This window comes from Phoca vitulina, unplaced genomic scaffold (assembly GCF_004348235.1).
Source record: "Phoca vitulina isolate PV1807 unplaced genomic scaffold, GSC_HSeal_1.0 scaffold33, whole genome shotgun sequence".
NCBI classification, from domain to species: Eukaryota; Metazoa; Chordata; class Mammalia; order Carnivora; family Phocidae; genus Phoca; species Phoca vitulina.
In genome coordinates this window covers 15144396-15160558 of record NW_022589736.1, presented here as the reverse complement: position 1 = coordinate 15160558, position 16163 = coordinate 15144396, and the positions used below count along the sequence as shown (strand labels likewise).

The following is a 16163-nucleotide window of genomic DNA, read 5'->3' as shown; positions in this document are numbered from 1 at the left end:
CACTGACGGCACAATTTTGAAAGGAGAAGAGACAAAGTGTATCTCACCCTTAGGTTAGTACATTAGCGGTTTGAGATCTACCCCTCCCATCCCCAACCCCCATGCTCGTTCTTTGCATTGAGGGTCTCTTGGGCAACGCAAGAGGCCGTTCAGCAGGGCCTTCTTCCCCGTTCTCAAAGATGGTCTTACTCTGCAGTTGGAGAAGCCTTATTGGCCAGGCTTACAGGTCAGCCCTCTGATGCAGCAAGTCAACTTCAAAAAGTAATTATCAAAGATCATTTATTAACAGGAAGTGTCTTTTAAAAGGCCAAAGCAGGTGCCCACAGCAATAGGGAAATTTCAGCCATCCTTCTCGGTGACCCTTGGGGGACGGAAGGAAATACACATCCACCCAGGAGCAGAACTTCCCCCAGTAAGCTCTGAATGCTCACGGATGCTCCAGAGCCCTTCCATTTCTCATAGGAACCCATTCCTCAACCCACAGTGGCAGGTGAGCAACCAACTCTCCCACGTGGAAGTCCAGGGACTCCATTTCCAGTTCTGTGACCCTGGGCAAGTCTTCCATTGCTCCTGCTTTGCTTTCCCGATTAGAGAACAAGAAAGAAAATACGGAAATTATTGATTGGCCCGATGACACAATGTGTGTGAAATTGCTTTAGGAGATATGTGCTATCTTTTATCATCATCATTAATCCAACATACTGTTCCCCGGCCAACACTTGTGTAAAGGTTAAGTTCTCTCAGAGTTTCCCAGATGAAGTCAGAGATGATAAAATTCCCCTTAGGAATTACGTTACGACACCTTTCGCTTCTGGAATGTCATTCTCTGTACAAGGGTGATGTGATCCGTCTCTGATGGGCAGAATGACCTCTGGTGAGTGACGGCTGAGAGACCTGGGACGGGCTGCAAAATATTTCTAAGTAGCCGGTATTGGCCAGCATAGGGGCCATTGCCCCACACCCTGCTGCACCAGGCCATGCCATCCATTCCTTTCTCTGAAGGGCTTCGGCAAAGCCCAGGCCTCCCAAGTGATGCTTATCAGCCCCAGAGACAAGTGCAGTCTAGTGGTCTGAGTCAGCAGGAGTGGGTGGCCGAGCAGTCTCAGGCTCTTCCCTGGCGCTCAGGCATTTTCCTCTTTCAGGATCCTTGTGCCAATCCTGTAAGAACAGCGTCTCTCTCTCTCTCTCTCTCTCTCTCTCTCTCTCTCTCTCTCTCACGCACACACACACACACACATACACATACCAACACCTTCCATCACCAAAGACAACAGAAAGAGCCCCTGTTGGTTGGTTTCCTGCGGCTCATGCAGAATGAGAGGCTGTCCAGGCACCAATTACAACTGGTAACTTATATTTGCTGACCCCAAGGATCCCAGCAACCTCTGGAGCCCAGAACCCAGAGCTAAGGAATGTCTTGTTGACTTGGGAGGAAAATAGTTGAAAGCTCAAATTGTTGAGAGTAAACATTAGACACCTCTCCTCTGAACTCAGAGTGGGGACTTCTCAAGTTGGCCTCCAGTCCAGACATCTTTCCTTCTTCTTAATTGTTTTTTTTTTTTTTTCTGATCTGTCTTCTGTTCTTCATTCCATCTAGATCAGAAGCAGAGTGACAGCATGGTAGGGGACAACGCAACCTTGCTTGTGAGATAACAGTAATAAAACTCAGTAGGGCAAGACCCTCAAAGCACAATGTTCAGAATGTTGGAGGCTCTTTTGTGTTGTCCCAAAGACTCGACTTTTCGAGGAAAGAATCTCCCCGTCTGTACTCATTCCTCTTAGCATCGCTCTCTGCACTGGGTCTTTTTGGTCATTGTCCTATTTCCATTTGGAGAGAAGCTAGTAATTTCCTAAAACTTCGACGAATCTAGTCTCCCTTGGGAAGGATAGCTGTTGGTCCCTTTTTCCATATTTTGGTTTTTGCCTCTCAGACCGATGTGTGGCAGGAATGGAGGTGGGGTGGGGACAGGTCTTCTGTGTGATTAATGAGATTCCCCCAAGTACCAGGTTGAGCCATCAGTCTCACCTCATTTAGCAAATTACTTCCAGGCCCTGATTTGGATCCTGTTCCTATTTCAATTCCAGTGGCCTCAACATTATATTATCTAATTTAGTCCTTATCACAACTCTGCCATTTGGGTTTTAAGAGCTCCATTTTACAAGCAGGGATCTGAGTATCAGACAGGTTGAAGGTCATGGCCAGACAGTGGTGAACTGGCCAGAGCCAAGATTCCAGTCCAGATCTTTCTGACTTCAAAGCATGGGCGCCTCCCCACCACGCTGAGTTGTTCTGTGTCTCCATGAGTCATTAAGTAGCTGCAAGCGACAGCTCTTTTTATTCGAGCGTGGGTGTTGGTAAAGAAGAGTGCTGCAGAAAGTAATGGGTGTGCTCCCTCTGCTTGCTCAGAGGGTAAAGCTCAACCAGATGGGCCCTGTGGACATGCGCTGTCCATGCGAAACAAAAGGCACTTCTTGCTTCTGCCCCCCAGCCCCCACACCCCCAGCCCCCACACCCCCAGCCAGAGTGCTGTGGGGGGCCCTGGTGGCCAGGGTTATATCCTGAGCAAGGAGGCCCTGACCTGAGGAAGGTGACCTGGATCTGAGTGCAGGGACATTCAGAGTTGAGGTCAGAAAGGAGACATCAGTCAAGGAAGGACCAATGAGATGATTGTTCATACCCAGAGAACAAAACAAGCAAAAACACTCCATGTTTCCTTGATCCTAGACTCTCTTATAATAAGAGGAAAGTGCTCAGCTGTTGGAAGACATGGTCCTTCATCAGTGTCTGCATCAGTGTGGAGGCCAGAGGAAGGGCAAGGCCATGGGGGTTCAGAGAGCCTCTGCTGGACAGCGCAGGGCACCTGGGCAGAGACTGTCAGTAAGGAAGAGAATGGGCAGCGTCTACCCACCCGCCGTGGCCCCCGTATCCGCCCTCTGCCGGCTTCTCCTGTGTGGGGGACAGACTTGGGTGTGTGGGGGCGGACACACATGAAGGGACTGAAAATCTTGGTTTAGGACATCACCTAGTTCCATCGTTGTATGGGCTATAGCCAATGGCCACGGAAAGAAACCTCAGCAAATGTGTGGGTTCTACTAGCATTTACAGTGTTTTTCATTAAGCTCGTGCTGTGGGTAAAGTCTATTGCCTTAAGCACGATCACAAAAATTGATTTCCTGAAGAAGGGAAAAAAAAAAAGCAAACATCAAACACATGTGTAGGCAATGCAAACCCATTTTCATCTACTGAGGGCAGTAACTAAAAAAGGTAGCTTTGTGAAAAACAAACACTTTTAGGAATAGGATTGTGATAACAGAGTACTTTTCTAATTAATCCAGCCCGGTGTTACTGTTAGCCAGGGCAGGCCAGTTAATATGCAGGATAAATGGAGTGGAGTGTTAACTATAATCTGAAGACTTTGGAGCACACAGGTATCAAAATAGAAGCAGAGCACGGTGTCAGGCGCTTATTGGTGGGGCCTGAGCGTCCAAACGAGCAGTTGTTCAGTGGCTTCTACACATGTAGACATGCTCCTTGTATGTCTAGAGCACCATCACGTGCCAAGCCTCTAAACGTTCCATGGCCACGGGGCTAACACTGGAAGGCATTTAAATCCCCTCAGAATCTATGGGGACTTCATAAATCTGTTTCATATACTTCTGTCGTTCACAAAGCTGAAAATTATTTTTTTCCTCCTCCTTTAAACACAAAATATAATCACTGCTATTTATTGAGAGCTGTGTACGAGGGGACGGCATAGGGGAGCCCTTCACATGCCTTACTTCCTTTGACCCTAACAGAACCGTCAGTGGTAGGTAGTGTTTTTCCCCATTTTATAGCTGGGAATCATGAGGCTCCGTGAGATCAAGGGACTTTCCCCAAACCAGGACTCCGACCAGGTCCGTCTGATGCCAGAGTCCCTGCTCTGGGCACGGCATAGTAGAGCCCGTAGAATAGCTTGGAAAACGCATCACTCATGTCCGCTCTAGAGCCATACCTCCTGCAGGGAGCTTCCGTGATTAGGGACGGAGCCGGAGAACAGAAACCTAAAAGTGCTGCAAGCCAGGACAGTAGTCCATTTGCTAAATCTCAGGACCCCAAGCCCGTGGGTGATAAGCGTTCTCTCTCCGAACACCTCTTTATAACCCGGCTGTCTTTTCCATTCTAGTCTAAAATCCATGCCGCACGAAGCCTGAGTGAGATCGCCATTGACCTGACCGAGACGGGCACGCTGAAGACCTCCAAGTTGGCCAATATGGGGAGCAAGGGGAAGATCATCAGTGGCAGCAGCGGGAGCCTCCTGTCGTCAGGTAAGCGGGCTTTTCTTGGAGAGCCACCATGCAGGGAGCCGGGGAAGAGGCTGTGGCTGAGGGTGGCTTCCACCCCACAGTGGCTCCGGGGAAGGTCCGGGAGTGGCAGCCGCTGAGGACGCAGCTTGGCAGGCTCACAAGGAGCTGGCTCCGGTTGTGAGACCAAGGTTTTGAGCCAAATAGGAATCTGAGAAAACCGCCAAAAGTGCCAAAGGGTGGGGGGGGGGGGGGAATAAGAAGCAGCAGAACCATGCCGTGTGGGAAGGACTGTTGGCTCCATACCTCTCCTCAGGCACCCTGCAGAGCCTTCTGAATGCTGAAGGCCGACTGTCAGGAATGTCAAGTCCAAGGGCGAAGTGGGGTTGGTTCACTTGTGTGTCCTTAAACGAGAATTAAACTAAGGAGGGGCTGAAGGCAGGCTCGTGGTGCTGAGCAACACTGCATCCTATTCGCAGGGGAACTCTTCAGGACTTTAGAAGGTACAGAAACTCTTGGCCTTCGGCAAGGAGAGTCCTGGTCACGGAATGCGGTGTAGCAGTTAAGCGCCTTTTGCAACTGAGTCCAAGGCTCTGATTCCAAGCTTGTTTCTAAGAGCCCTGGGCAAGTCATTTTGTCATTGGATGCGGGAGGGGCGGACAAGCTCTGAGGATTCAGAGGAGGCTGATGTCCAGAATAGGGAGGCCCTTTGCTGCAGTGACAGGAAGAGGGGGAGGTTTGAGGAGTGCAGGAAGAGGGAGGGAGGCGATCATTGTTTGGAAATGTTAGAAAGTATAACTAATGCAGGTCACTCCCCAGGCCACACCATCAAAGGCTGATTGTTCCTGGGGACAGTGTCCCTTGCCTCCGAGCCATGAAAGAGAAGCAAAAAGTTTTCGTTTGCCCTCCCCCATCTTCCAGAGTGCTTGCTCTTTCTTCTTCTTCTTCTTTTTTTTTTATTTTTAAGATTCCTTCCTGCCCTAGCATTCTAGGAGCTGTCTCTGAATATTACGTCCTTAGCGTCACCTTTGTTCTACCCCTGTTGGAGCATCCCTCCATCTGTGATGGCCCCGCCCCATGCGGTCCACGGAGGCCCCGCCCCATGCGGTCCACGGAGGCCCCGCCCCATGCGGTCCACGGAGGCCCCGCCCCATGCGGTCCACGGAGGCCCCCCACCTTCACACCCAGCCTTCCCTTCTCTGCTGCCCTTTCTTCCACCCTCTGCTGACGGGGGAGCCAGCACGCCTTCATTCACGGAGGCATCCTGCCTGCCCGGATTTTGCCTCCTGCCTCCATCGGCTTGGTCTAGATTCTTCCACCCCTCACTGCCCTTCCTCTTTGTTGCACCTTCCCTATTATGTTTCTCTCCTAGTTTTTCATTGTTTTTCTTTTCCCCGGTGCTTCCGTGGTTGTAAAAGGATGGAAGTGAAAATATCACCAAAGAGAAACAAGTAAGCAAGCATGAGCAGTGGAAAGTGATGTCTTCATAGCAATAAAATCCCGTCGGTCCCCGGGGTCTTTCCTGGAACCACGTCTAGTGACTGCACACAGCAGCAGTGGGAGAGAGGGAGAAGGGGAAGAGCCCGCAGAGGGGAGAGGCTGAAGCGTCTAGGTAGCTCCTAGGCTAGCTGAGTGTGGTCAGAGCCAGGAGAAAACATAGACCCGAAGGACGAGGGGGAGGATGTGCCCCTTCAGGACCAGGAGGCCCATTTACTGGGGGGCTAATGGAGCTTCAGCTCAGGGGTCCACACCGGGCAGGCCGTTCAGAGGCCCTGGGAGGGCCCATGTGTTTCTGTGAACATGACACATTTTGCATTCTTTTCTTTTTTACCTTGAAGTGCAGTTGACACATGTTACATGAGTTTTAGGCGTACAACACAGTGATTCATCATCTGTGGTATGCTCTGCTCCCTGCAAGTGTAGGTCCCGTCTGTCACGCTATAACACTAATACCATATCATCCACTGTATTCCCTGTGCTGTCTCTCGCATCCCTGGGACTTACTCATTCCATCATTGGGAGCCTGGACCTCCCACTCCCCTCCACCCAATTTGCCCCTCTCTCCAGCCCCCTCCCCTCTGGCGACCACCAGCTCTCTGTATTTTTGGATATGTTTCTGCTTTTTGTTTGTTTATTCGTTTTGATTTTTAGCTTCCACATATAAGCGAAATCATACGGTATTTGTTTTTCAGACTTCTTTCATTTAGCATAGGACCCCCTAAGTCCATCCATGTTGTCATAAATGGCAAGAGCTCATTCTTTTTTGTGGCCGAGTAATACTCCATTGTGTATATATACACCATCTTTATCCATTCATCCATCAGTGGACACTTAAGTTGCTTCCATATCTTGGCTATTGTAATAATTGCATTCTTTTCCTTAAATGAAGCCACCAATATAAGCTTCATGCCCCACAAAACTTGGATCTCCCTCTGCCAGGTCACCATAGAGTTTACCATAAACCCCTCCCTGCCTCAGATTCTTCAGAATGTTTTCATTAGCACAGCGAACCAAATGATCATTATTTCTGAGACCTTGAGGTTTACAGTGAAAGTTGTAGAGAATGTTGCTGTCTTGTATTGAAGAGGATGTCCTACAAAGCCCCAGACCCCTGCCTCAAATTACAGCCACTCTCAACCCCCTGCCGAGAGGCAGAGGGCAGAGCCAGCACCCGCCCCTGTGTTTGTAGTCTAGACACTTCTGACCCTTGTTAAAGCCCAGGGTCTGAGATTCGAGTCTGGATTTATCTGCCAACGGTTCTCCTCCTCCAGCCACACATGAGCCCAGCTCATCCTTCAGGCTCAGCGAGGTGTGCATCCCTGCTGTGGTTTCATATCCATTTGGGAATCTGGGTACTTTCCCAAAGGAGTTCTGGATTCTATCCCAAAGGAGAATGGATTCTTGCAGCCCAGGGCTTCTCAAACTTCTAGGCGCATCAGAATCACTTGGAGGGCAGTTCAAACACAGAGTTGAGCTCCAGCCCCAAGGTGTCTAACTCTGCGGGTCTGGGGATGAGCCTGAGAATTAGCATTTGTAACAAGTTCCTAAGAGATGCTGATGCAGCTGGTCTGGGGACCACACCTTGAGCCACTCTTCCCGCTGAGGAAGAGATAAAAGCCTGAGGTGACAGGGTTGCTCAGTGTCTTCCAGACCTGTGTCTTGGGTTGTCTCCTCTGGCCACTCCTATCTGTCAGCCTCTGGGGCCGCCATGCCAGTAACCTAACAGAGCCACGGACCCGGCTGTGCATGGGAAGCCCAAACCTCCTGACCAGAACGGACATCACTCGGTCATCAGCAAGTGAGATCTAGGCATCTTCAAGATTAGAAAGCAGTGCATCTGTGTGACTGCCGCCAGCCTGATAGAACAGAATAATAGAATAACATCAAATAAGGCATCTTTATACCAAGATATTAAAGTGATTTTCAAATGGGTGATAACTTCGCTTCAGGGGCCCCAGGCTGAGCTGTCTGGGAGTTGCTGGAGGCAGCTAAAGACCTTTCCTTCTCCACTTTCAGAGGGGCAACATCCGTGGCCCCTGACCCCCTGGGTTCTTTCCTTGTCCACCCTCTGCTGCGCCACTGTGCGAGAGGAAAGCCCCAGGAGATGAGAAGCCCAGAAAGTATGAGCCATGCCCCATGACCAGACCAGGCAGCGCCTCAAACCCTGCCCAGTCCTGCCAGCCAGAGCCTGAGGCTAAGGCTGAGGGTCCGTGGGGAGGCCTCCCTCCAGTGACTTAGGAAGACCATGCGGGGAGAGATCCCAAACAGGAAAGAATAGAGGCCGTCAGTTAACAAAGGGAATTTCAAGTGTCCACAGATCTGGTCGTCACTGCCCCTGCAGCTGCTGATCGCTGGCCGTCTGTCTTCTGCCCTCACCTGGGGCACGCCCTCTGCAGCCCCACCTGGAAGGGAGGGTTTCCTGTCCCCCGCAGTGAGGACGTCTGTCTAGCTGGCTTAAATGGCTCCACAGCTGGCTGGTGTCCCACTCCGTTCTTTTTTGTCCTTTGGCATCCTCTTGCCTGTTTCTTGAGCATTCCTTAGTGATGCACTCCCACAGATGGATGAGGCATTACTCTTCCAGGAAAGCCCTGATTTTAAACACTCTTTTTATTACACTTGCCAGACCCCATGTTCTGCTTTTCATTTAGAAAATACGATGCATCTAATTCAGTATCCTATTTGGTCACATGGTCTCTCTCCTTCACCTACTGCCTTATGTTAAGAAAGAAAGAAAAAAAGAGAGAGCGAGAGAGAAGGAAAGACAAAAAAGGTGTCTAATAAATATTCCTTAAAAATATTTTGAGAAGTGAATTCTCATTTTAAAATCCCTTTTTCAGGGGTGCCTGGGTGGCTCAGTCAGTTGAGCATCTGACTCTTGGACTCAGCTCAGGTCCTGATCTCAGGGTCATGAGTTCGAGCCCTGTGTTGGGCTCAGCTTTGGGCATGAAGCCTACTTAAAAGAAGAAAAAGGAAAATTCTTTTTTCTGCTTATAGGCGAGTGCCTGACATCCTGTAGATACTCCAAACATGATTTAAAAAATGTTTTTTAACATCACATTTCCATGATTTATTTGTAACTGGAAAATAGTACCTTTTGAACCCCTTCACCTGTCTCCCCCAACCCCTGTCTCTGGCAGCCACCAATCTGTTCTGTGTATCTATGAGCTTCAGTTTTTTGGGTTTGTGTTTTTTAAGTTCCACATATAAGTGAGATTATACGTACGGTATTTGTTTCTCTCCACCTGACTTACTTCACTTAACACAATGCCCTCAGGGTCCATCTGTGTTGTCCCAAACAGCAAGATTTCATCTTTTTTCATGGCTGAATAATACTCCATTACATGTATATGCTACATCTTTTTCATCCATTCATTGGTGAGGTGTCTCCATACCTTGGCTGTTATAAATAATGCTGCAGTGAACGGAGGGGTACGTGTATCTTTTTGAATTCGTGTTTTTATTCTCTCCAGATGAATACCCAGAAGTGGAATGCTAGATCATGTAGCAGTTTTGTTCTTAATTTTTTTGAGGAACCTCCATACTGTTTCCACAGTGGCTGCACCAGTTTGCATTCCCACCAACAGTGCACGGGGGTTCCTTCTTCTCTACATCTTTGCCAAAACTTGTTATTTCTTCTCGTTTTGATTCTAGCCATTGTGACAGGTGTGAGGTGATATCTTCTAGTGGTTTTGATTTGCACATCCCTGATGACGAGGGATGTTGAACAGCTTTTCGTGTCTATTGGCCATTTGCATGTCTTTGGAAAAACGTCTAGTAAGATCCTCTGCCCATTTTTTAATTGGACTGTTTGGTTTTTTGCTACTGAGTTGTATGAGTTCTTTATATATTTTGGATACTAACTCCTTAATCAGATATATGATTTGCAAATCTCTTCCACCATTCAGTAGGCTGCCTTTTTGTTCTGTTGACGGTTTCCTTTACCGTGCAGAAGCTTTTAGTTTGATGTTGTTCCGCTTGTTCATTTTTACTTTAGGTGCCTTTGATTTTGGTGTCAAATCCAAAAAATCATTGCCAAAACCAATGTCCATGGTATAGGGTTATTGAAGTCAGAATTGGAAGACTAGTAGTAAGAATCCTGCACGTGCTGCATTTTAAGGACCTTCTGTGTTCCTGAAGTGTAAGACATCTTGGGCCTTGCCTAGAACTCAGATACCCACCACCGATACTCTCCCTCGGATTCTCCCGTATCACCGTGTACACTGGCATCAGACCTTGAAAAGTTCATCTTGTCAGATCAGGCTCCTTTTGCAAGTAGTGTGCATCCATGCTGTCTTCCATCTACTTTTTCACCCTGGTCTATCCCCGGATTGTGGTGTGGCTGAGCCATGTAACGACAGTGTAATATCACTATGGTGTGAACCCTTTTCCTAGCTCCCAGATCTTGCCTGGTACTATACACAACATTTTACAAAGTTAGAGTCCCTCTCTTCAGAGTGCTTCATACTGTCTATTGATGTTAACAGAGATAAAATATTTCCAAGCTCTTAGTAATGATGAAGGTGATTTTCCTATTTAACTAAAGGCATGTAAATACCTTTAAAATTACTGATGTCCCGTACTTGGCATCTGAGGTATGAGTTGCTAGAGAAACAAAGCAGGGTCATTGCTACGTATGAAAGAAGTCAGAAGTCTACACTCACTAATGCCCTGAGCCAGGGGCTGGCATTTCAGAAAGTAAGGGTCCACATAGTTGAAACCATTTATTGAGGCTTAGGGCTAGGCCCCCTAAATTCTTCGATGGTGATGCATAGGGCCCTCCCGTCTCAGACCCGTAGGCCCCTGTCCTAGTAGACACCCTGAGAGGCGGTGAGATGTTTGAGCCCGAGATGCAAGGCCAGTGTTGGACTAAAAGGCACCGAATGTGATTCAGACCACAAGAAGGCTATGGAACCCGTATCCCGAATCCATCTGTAGAGGGGCCTCGCGGTCAGGCTTGAAAGGATGTGAGGACCCTTGTGCCCAGAACACATCAGCTGAGAGATGGTGCAGTCTTCCCAGAGTCCCCTGGAAGAAGGGACGTCGAGACAGCTCAGGTGCCAAGGCAGGCCACCAGAGCCACACGCCGGGTGCTGGGTGGGCGTCCTCACAAGCTCTGCCTGGCTGGGTGCCCCTTGAACCCACTGACTGCTGCAGGGGCAGGCAGCAGGGCCCTCTCTCCACTCCACCCCGGGAGAGCCTGCCCAGTTCCTCCCAGTTTGCCCACAGCCCTCTCGTGGCTCTGGCTCGTCTGTGCTTCAGGTAACAAATCTGTGGAAGTTCAGACAGAGGCAGAGAGGACAGCTGTGAATTCAAACCATTCAGTGATGATGTTCTCCAAGTTCAAAAAAAAAAAAAAAAGCATCCGAAATCTCTTTTTGTGGGACTTCCACGGGTTTGCACCTCTCTTCCCTTCCCCCATCTCTTGAAATCTCAAAAAAAAGGTGGGAGAGGAGAAAAAAATGTAGTCACAAAACAAAAACCAAACCAGCAAGGGCGCTTGTCCTGGTAGCTGGCCGTGCACGGCCTCTCCATAGCTTGTGTGAAAGCGGGAGGCAGCGTAGGGCTGTCCTGAGCATTGTTCTAAGGCTTCGCCATCGTGGAGCGGGGCTGAGGCCCGTGGGAGCACAGGGGGCCAAGCGAGACGTGGTTTTGCTCTCCGCCTATTTAAAGAAAATGGTGGAAACTTACTTGGGAAACAACAGTGTTCTGAGGCCCCTGTGGCTTGTCGCAGGAGCCTCCCAGACCAAAAAATAAATAAATACATGGTACTGTGTGTCCTCTCTAAAAGGGATGAAACCATGCGACTGCTGCTGGCCCCAGCCACCCATTTGCTATAAAACAAAGGGCTGTGTTGTGTCTATAAATAGGCTGTGTGATTAACGAGATGGCAATTGAGTCATCATCGTGATCAGGATTGCGAAGAATGTGGCGAGGGATCTTTGGTTTAAAACACACACACACACACACCACGCCCCCCCCCCCCATGGTGTGTGATCGTGCCCCAGCCCCGACACTTTCCGTTCTGGGGGAAACATGTGCCGACCTGGGCCCTCACACCGCCTGGGATCTGTCCGCGTTCATTACTCACCCTTTCACACATTCCCCTTCTCTGAGGGCTGGCACTTCCTTCCATTGTTAGGAAGTTTATTAATAACTAATATAACAATGAGGATGCCAGGATCTGACCTCGCTCCCTACGGAGAGGTGATCTGATCGGCATCAGCCAACTTTACGGTCACGGCTATATTCAGCTCAGAATGCACTGCCTCGCGCTGCCACAAATCACATTGTCTTTTGGTTTATTTGGATTTTTGGGTCTTCTTCCTTTCTTTCTTGCCCTCACTCTCTCCTCTCCCTGTGTCTCTCTCCAGCCTCTTAAAGGTCTCTATTACCAGCTCCCTGCCCCCTCTGCTTTTGGGTCTAGGGGTGAGCAGGATTCCAGGGGCTTTAGCTTTGCTCATAACCTCAGTGCTCTGCAGGCGGACACAGCCCTACAGCCTCTGGCAGGCCGTGTTCCTGCTGGACTGCGTGACCAGGGAGGGCTGAGAGCTCCCCTTCTGTGGAATGGATATTTCTGGGCTTGCTGGAGTAGGATGGGCCGGCATCGAGACTGAGAAGAAGGGAGAACGGTTTCCCTTTCTGATCGCATATTGGGTGGGTGGGGGGAGCCTAATTAAGTCATTTATAGTGATACATTTCTGCCCTTGGGTGTTGGTGCTAAAGGAATAGCTCTGCCTGATGAAGAGAACCAGAACAGAGTAACCATGGATAACCTAAGTGAACTCCTCTCCAACGGTGAGATTTTAAACTTTGAAAAATAAGTGTCACTGTGACCTCTGCTAGGCACGGCTCTGTTCCCATTTGGGCCAGCCCTCCTGATGTTGCAAGGGAACTAACAGAGTCTGGGAGCTAGAAAGGTAAGCCCCCTCCTTCCACAATATAGGAAAGGGAAATCATACGAGTTACTCATAAACAGTAGTTTCAGCTAGGGATCGTTCTTAGTATATTTTTACTAGAGGCTGCTGCAAATTTTTATAAGCAACTGTTCAGTCCCTTTCCCCCCAACTATATTTGTCCACTTCACCCATGGGCGAAAGTGCCGCTGGGCAAGGAAACAACCACACAGTAAGGCTGTTCCAGAAATGCCTAGTTTCTGTCAGAGGTGCCGCTTTTCCACAGAGCTTTCACTTCACTACTCTTTGAAGTGAACTATTTTATTTTTACAATTTCTGAGCCTGATGAGGAGTCGTCCAAGCACACGTTTTTTTCATGTTAAAAATCACATTTAATTCTCGGAGACGGTCTCCAGAGATCATACATTTATCTCAAAATCTGCCATGTGACCTTATTTCGCAGGGTCTCTTAGGACATCTTTTATGTAAGGAACTCATCATTGAGGATTTATAAGGGAAATAAATATCTCTTCATCCTAAGGAAGTGTTCAAACCTTTCACTCATATTTATTCCTGAGGTGTCTGCCAAAACTTTTCCTTACAGCTTTTACAGATCTGCTGGGAATATGCTTCTTCTTCTTCTTCTTCCTCTTCTTTTTTTCTTTTTTTTTTCCCCCCTGAAGGCTGGAACAGATAGTCATTTCCTTCCCTTACTTTCAGGACAACAGATTTCTTTCTTCTTTGGGGTACTGTTTGTTTCAAATTTCCCCTCTTTTCAAAGAGGAAAGCACCCCTTCTGTCTTCTGAGATCAGCGGGCTAGTCACCAGTATTGCATCTGTGTAAAAACAGATGAGCCACAGTTCCTGACAACATGCTCTTCATAGGATACGTGTTCATATCCGGTGCTGAGTGGCCGAGGGTCTTTGGAAAGATTGGAGCAAATTCTCCATCACAGCTGAATGAGGATATCCTTCCATCTGTTTGCCAGCTGGAGGGGAGCTGCTGTCCCCCCCCCAACCCACCCACCCACCCACATCCTGCCCCCGGCAACCGGCTGCCCACAGGCTGAAGTCTGGAGTTCCCCAGCTGGGAAGTAAGAAAGTCATGGAGGCTTTTTCCTGGAGGTAGCCAAGCAGGTTTTCACCACATCTCTGCCAGTAGCCTCCACAGCGTCCGTACCATAGGATCAGTAGTTCTCTCAGAAGATGTCCAGATAGGCACTGAAAGCGACTTTTTCGGACCGTTGAGCACATCGGTCAAAAACTCTCTGGCTGTGGCTGGATGGATAGGAATTGTCTTCTTTGAGGTCAGGTTTTTTTCCTCTTCTCCCCCTCCTAAATTTAATTGCTAAATTATTAGTGACCTATTTCTAGAAAATTCTTTGGGTTCAGATTGAAACATAATAATAAAATCGCCAAAACCAAAAGATGGTATTTTCAACCTGGTGTCATGGAAACAGGTGGTTACTGAGCAATAACCGGGAAGGTTTCCTAGAGCGCTAATGTGACGCGCTGCTTCCTGGCAGTGAGAAACATGGGGGGGTCACCTCAGCTGCTCGGCCTGGAGGGGACCGTCAGCTCTCCAGGTGAATTACCGCGTTGGCCCCCAGGTGATGGGTCCCTCCTGTATGCTGTTCCCTCTCTCATTCAGGTGGCATTGCTCATCTCCCACCTCTTCCTGGCAGGCAGCTTTGCATGTCCCCCGGCCCCCCCACCCCCTCCAGGCTCTCTGAGGGCTGGGCCCACATCTGGTTACCTGTCCCCTCCACCCCACCTTGCTCACAGAGACTCAGTCTTCACTGGTTCATCTGAGGAACCCCTCGGCTCCTCCTCCTTCCCTCGGCCTGCATTACAGTGCAATCCACTCGGGATGTAGAAAGAGTCCGGGCATGAAAGGCAGATACTATTGCACGCTGCATGGTTTTTTACTGTGGCAACCCAGCAGTGTCCGAGACAGAAAGTTCCAGCTCCCGTGCCCTTTCCATTCTGGGTGCAAAACAGACCAGACAGAGCCGCCCAGCTGGAATTCCAGCTCTGCCTCCCTGTGTCCCAGGGACCTCTTCTGTGAAAACAGGGCAATGTTTTCGTGAAGATGATGTGAACTGTGATGTGGCAGCTCCTGTCAGGAGTCTGGGAAAAGCCCCTCCCTCTCCGTTTCCTCCCGAGCATCCTGAGGGGACAGGGCCTGGTGGTCAGTGCCCTTCACCAGCCTGCCGCGCATCTTGCCTGCCCGCTAATGCGGCTTTTTACATTACGGGGCTCCCTGGAATTGGGGTGCCAACTGCCCCTAAAGGCCAGGCACACCATTTAATACAAAAACTACTGATGCCCACGTAGTACTTACTAGGCTCTCTCTTTGGGCATCTCTGTGGCATCATCTCCCCAACTTCTGAAGAAGTCCTGGGTGCATTCTTGTACTGTAGGGGGAGGAACCCGAGGCTGAGGGAGGTGGGGCCCTGTTGCCAAGTCCCTGCAGCTAGCGCATCGCGGAGCTGGGACACAAGCCCAGACCTGCGGACTCCAAACCACTCACTGGCTTGGAGACTTCTGTCTCGGGAGCTTCTGGGGCCTGTGTGTTTTCCAAAGAATATTCACTTCACTCCTTCTGTAAATGGGGTGCTGCTTTAAAACTTTGAACAACAATTATATCTTTCAAAAATGCTCACATCACCTCTGTTTTCTCTTTGGCTCCTGCACGAATCCGTCACGTGTGGACAGCTCTTTCCAAGTAGCACTTGGCTACTGTTTTGCAGTCTTACTCCTCTGTCTGCAGCGGAGAGGTTCCATCCGTCTTCCTGCTTCATTAATCCCAAAGACAGCTCAGATTAACCTCTTTTTTAGCATCCAAACTTAGACCCATGTGCTTTGGTCTGTTGATGAGATGGAGGGGTAAATCCTTTCAGCCCTGCTTGATAATTAGACATTCCCTTCCAGTTCCAGGCAAATTCTCCCAGTAACTGGGGGTAGGACCAGAGTTGGCAGGGTGCTTGTCTTTTCTGAAAACAAGAATGGTAAAGAAGAGGGAAGCTGACACGGTTATGTAACAATTGTAACATTTGCAGCAAGGATTGCTGGGGCCAAGAGGGAGCTACCTACGTAAGCTGCTTATTAAGCAATACAGTCTCCAAGTTCGGGAGCATCTTGGAGGTTGGTTAATTGGTCATTTTCTGAATGGGGACATCATGGCTCCAAGAGTTCAGTGACCAAAGGAAGGGCTTACACCAATCAATAGCAGATATATGATGGAACCCCAGGTCCCTTCCCTGTCCATCACTGCTCTTCTCAAAGGTAGCAGATTGACATCTTTTTTGATTTCCAAGAGGCGAAACTTACAACCTCAGAGTGTTCAAATAACCAGAAATGGATAAACCAGAGCAATAGAGAACTTCTATACTTTTCACCAAGTCCAGGTGCTGATGGGAAATGATTTCTCCATCCTGCATCATTTCTTATTCACACATTTTTAGTTTGTGAGACTCCTATTGA

The 16163-nt window shown here is 49.0% G+C and overlaps 1 protein-coding gene across 4 annotated transcripts in view; it reads left to right on the top strand.

The window, feature by feature from the left end:
* The window catches only part of FRMD4A (FERM domain containing 4A), a 319871-nt gene that overhangs the window by 258061 nt on the left and 45647 nt on the right, over positions 1-16163 (top strand). For all 4 annotated transcript variants that reach the window (XR_004301957.1, XM_032425609.1, XM_032425608.1 and 1 more), the window contains one exon: positions 4167-4308. Coding sequence is in view for 3 of the 4 variants with exons in the window: in XM_032425609.1 (XP_032281500.1) it covers positions 4167-4308 (142 nt within the window). In the remaining variant the exon portion in view is untranslated. The remainder of the gene's footprint in view (positions 1-4166; positions 4309-16163) is intronic.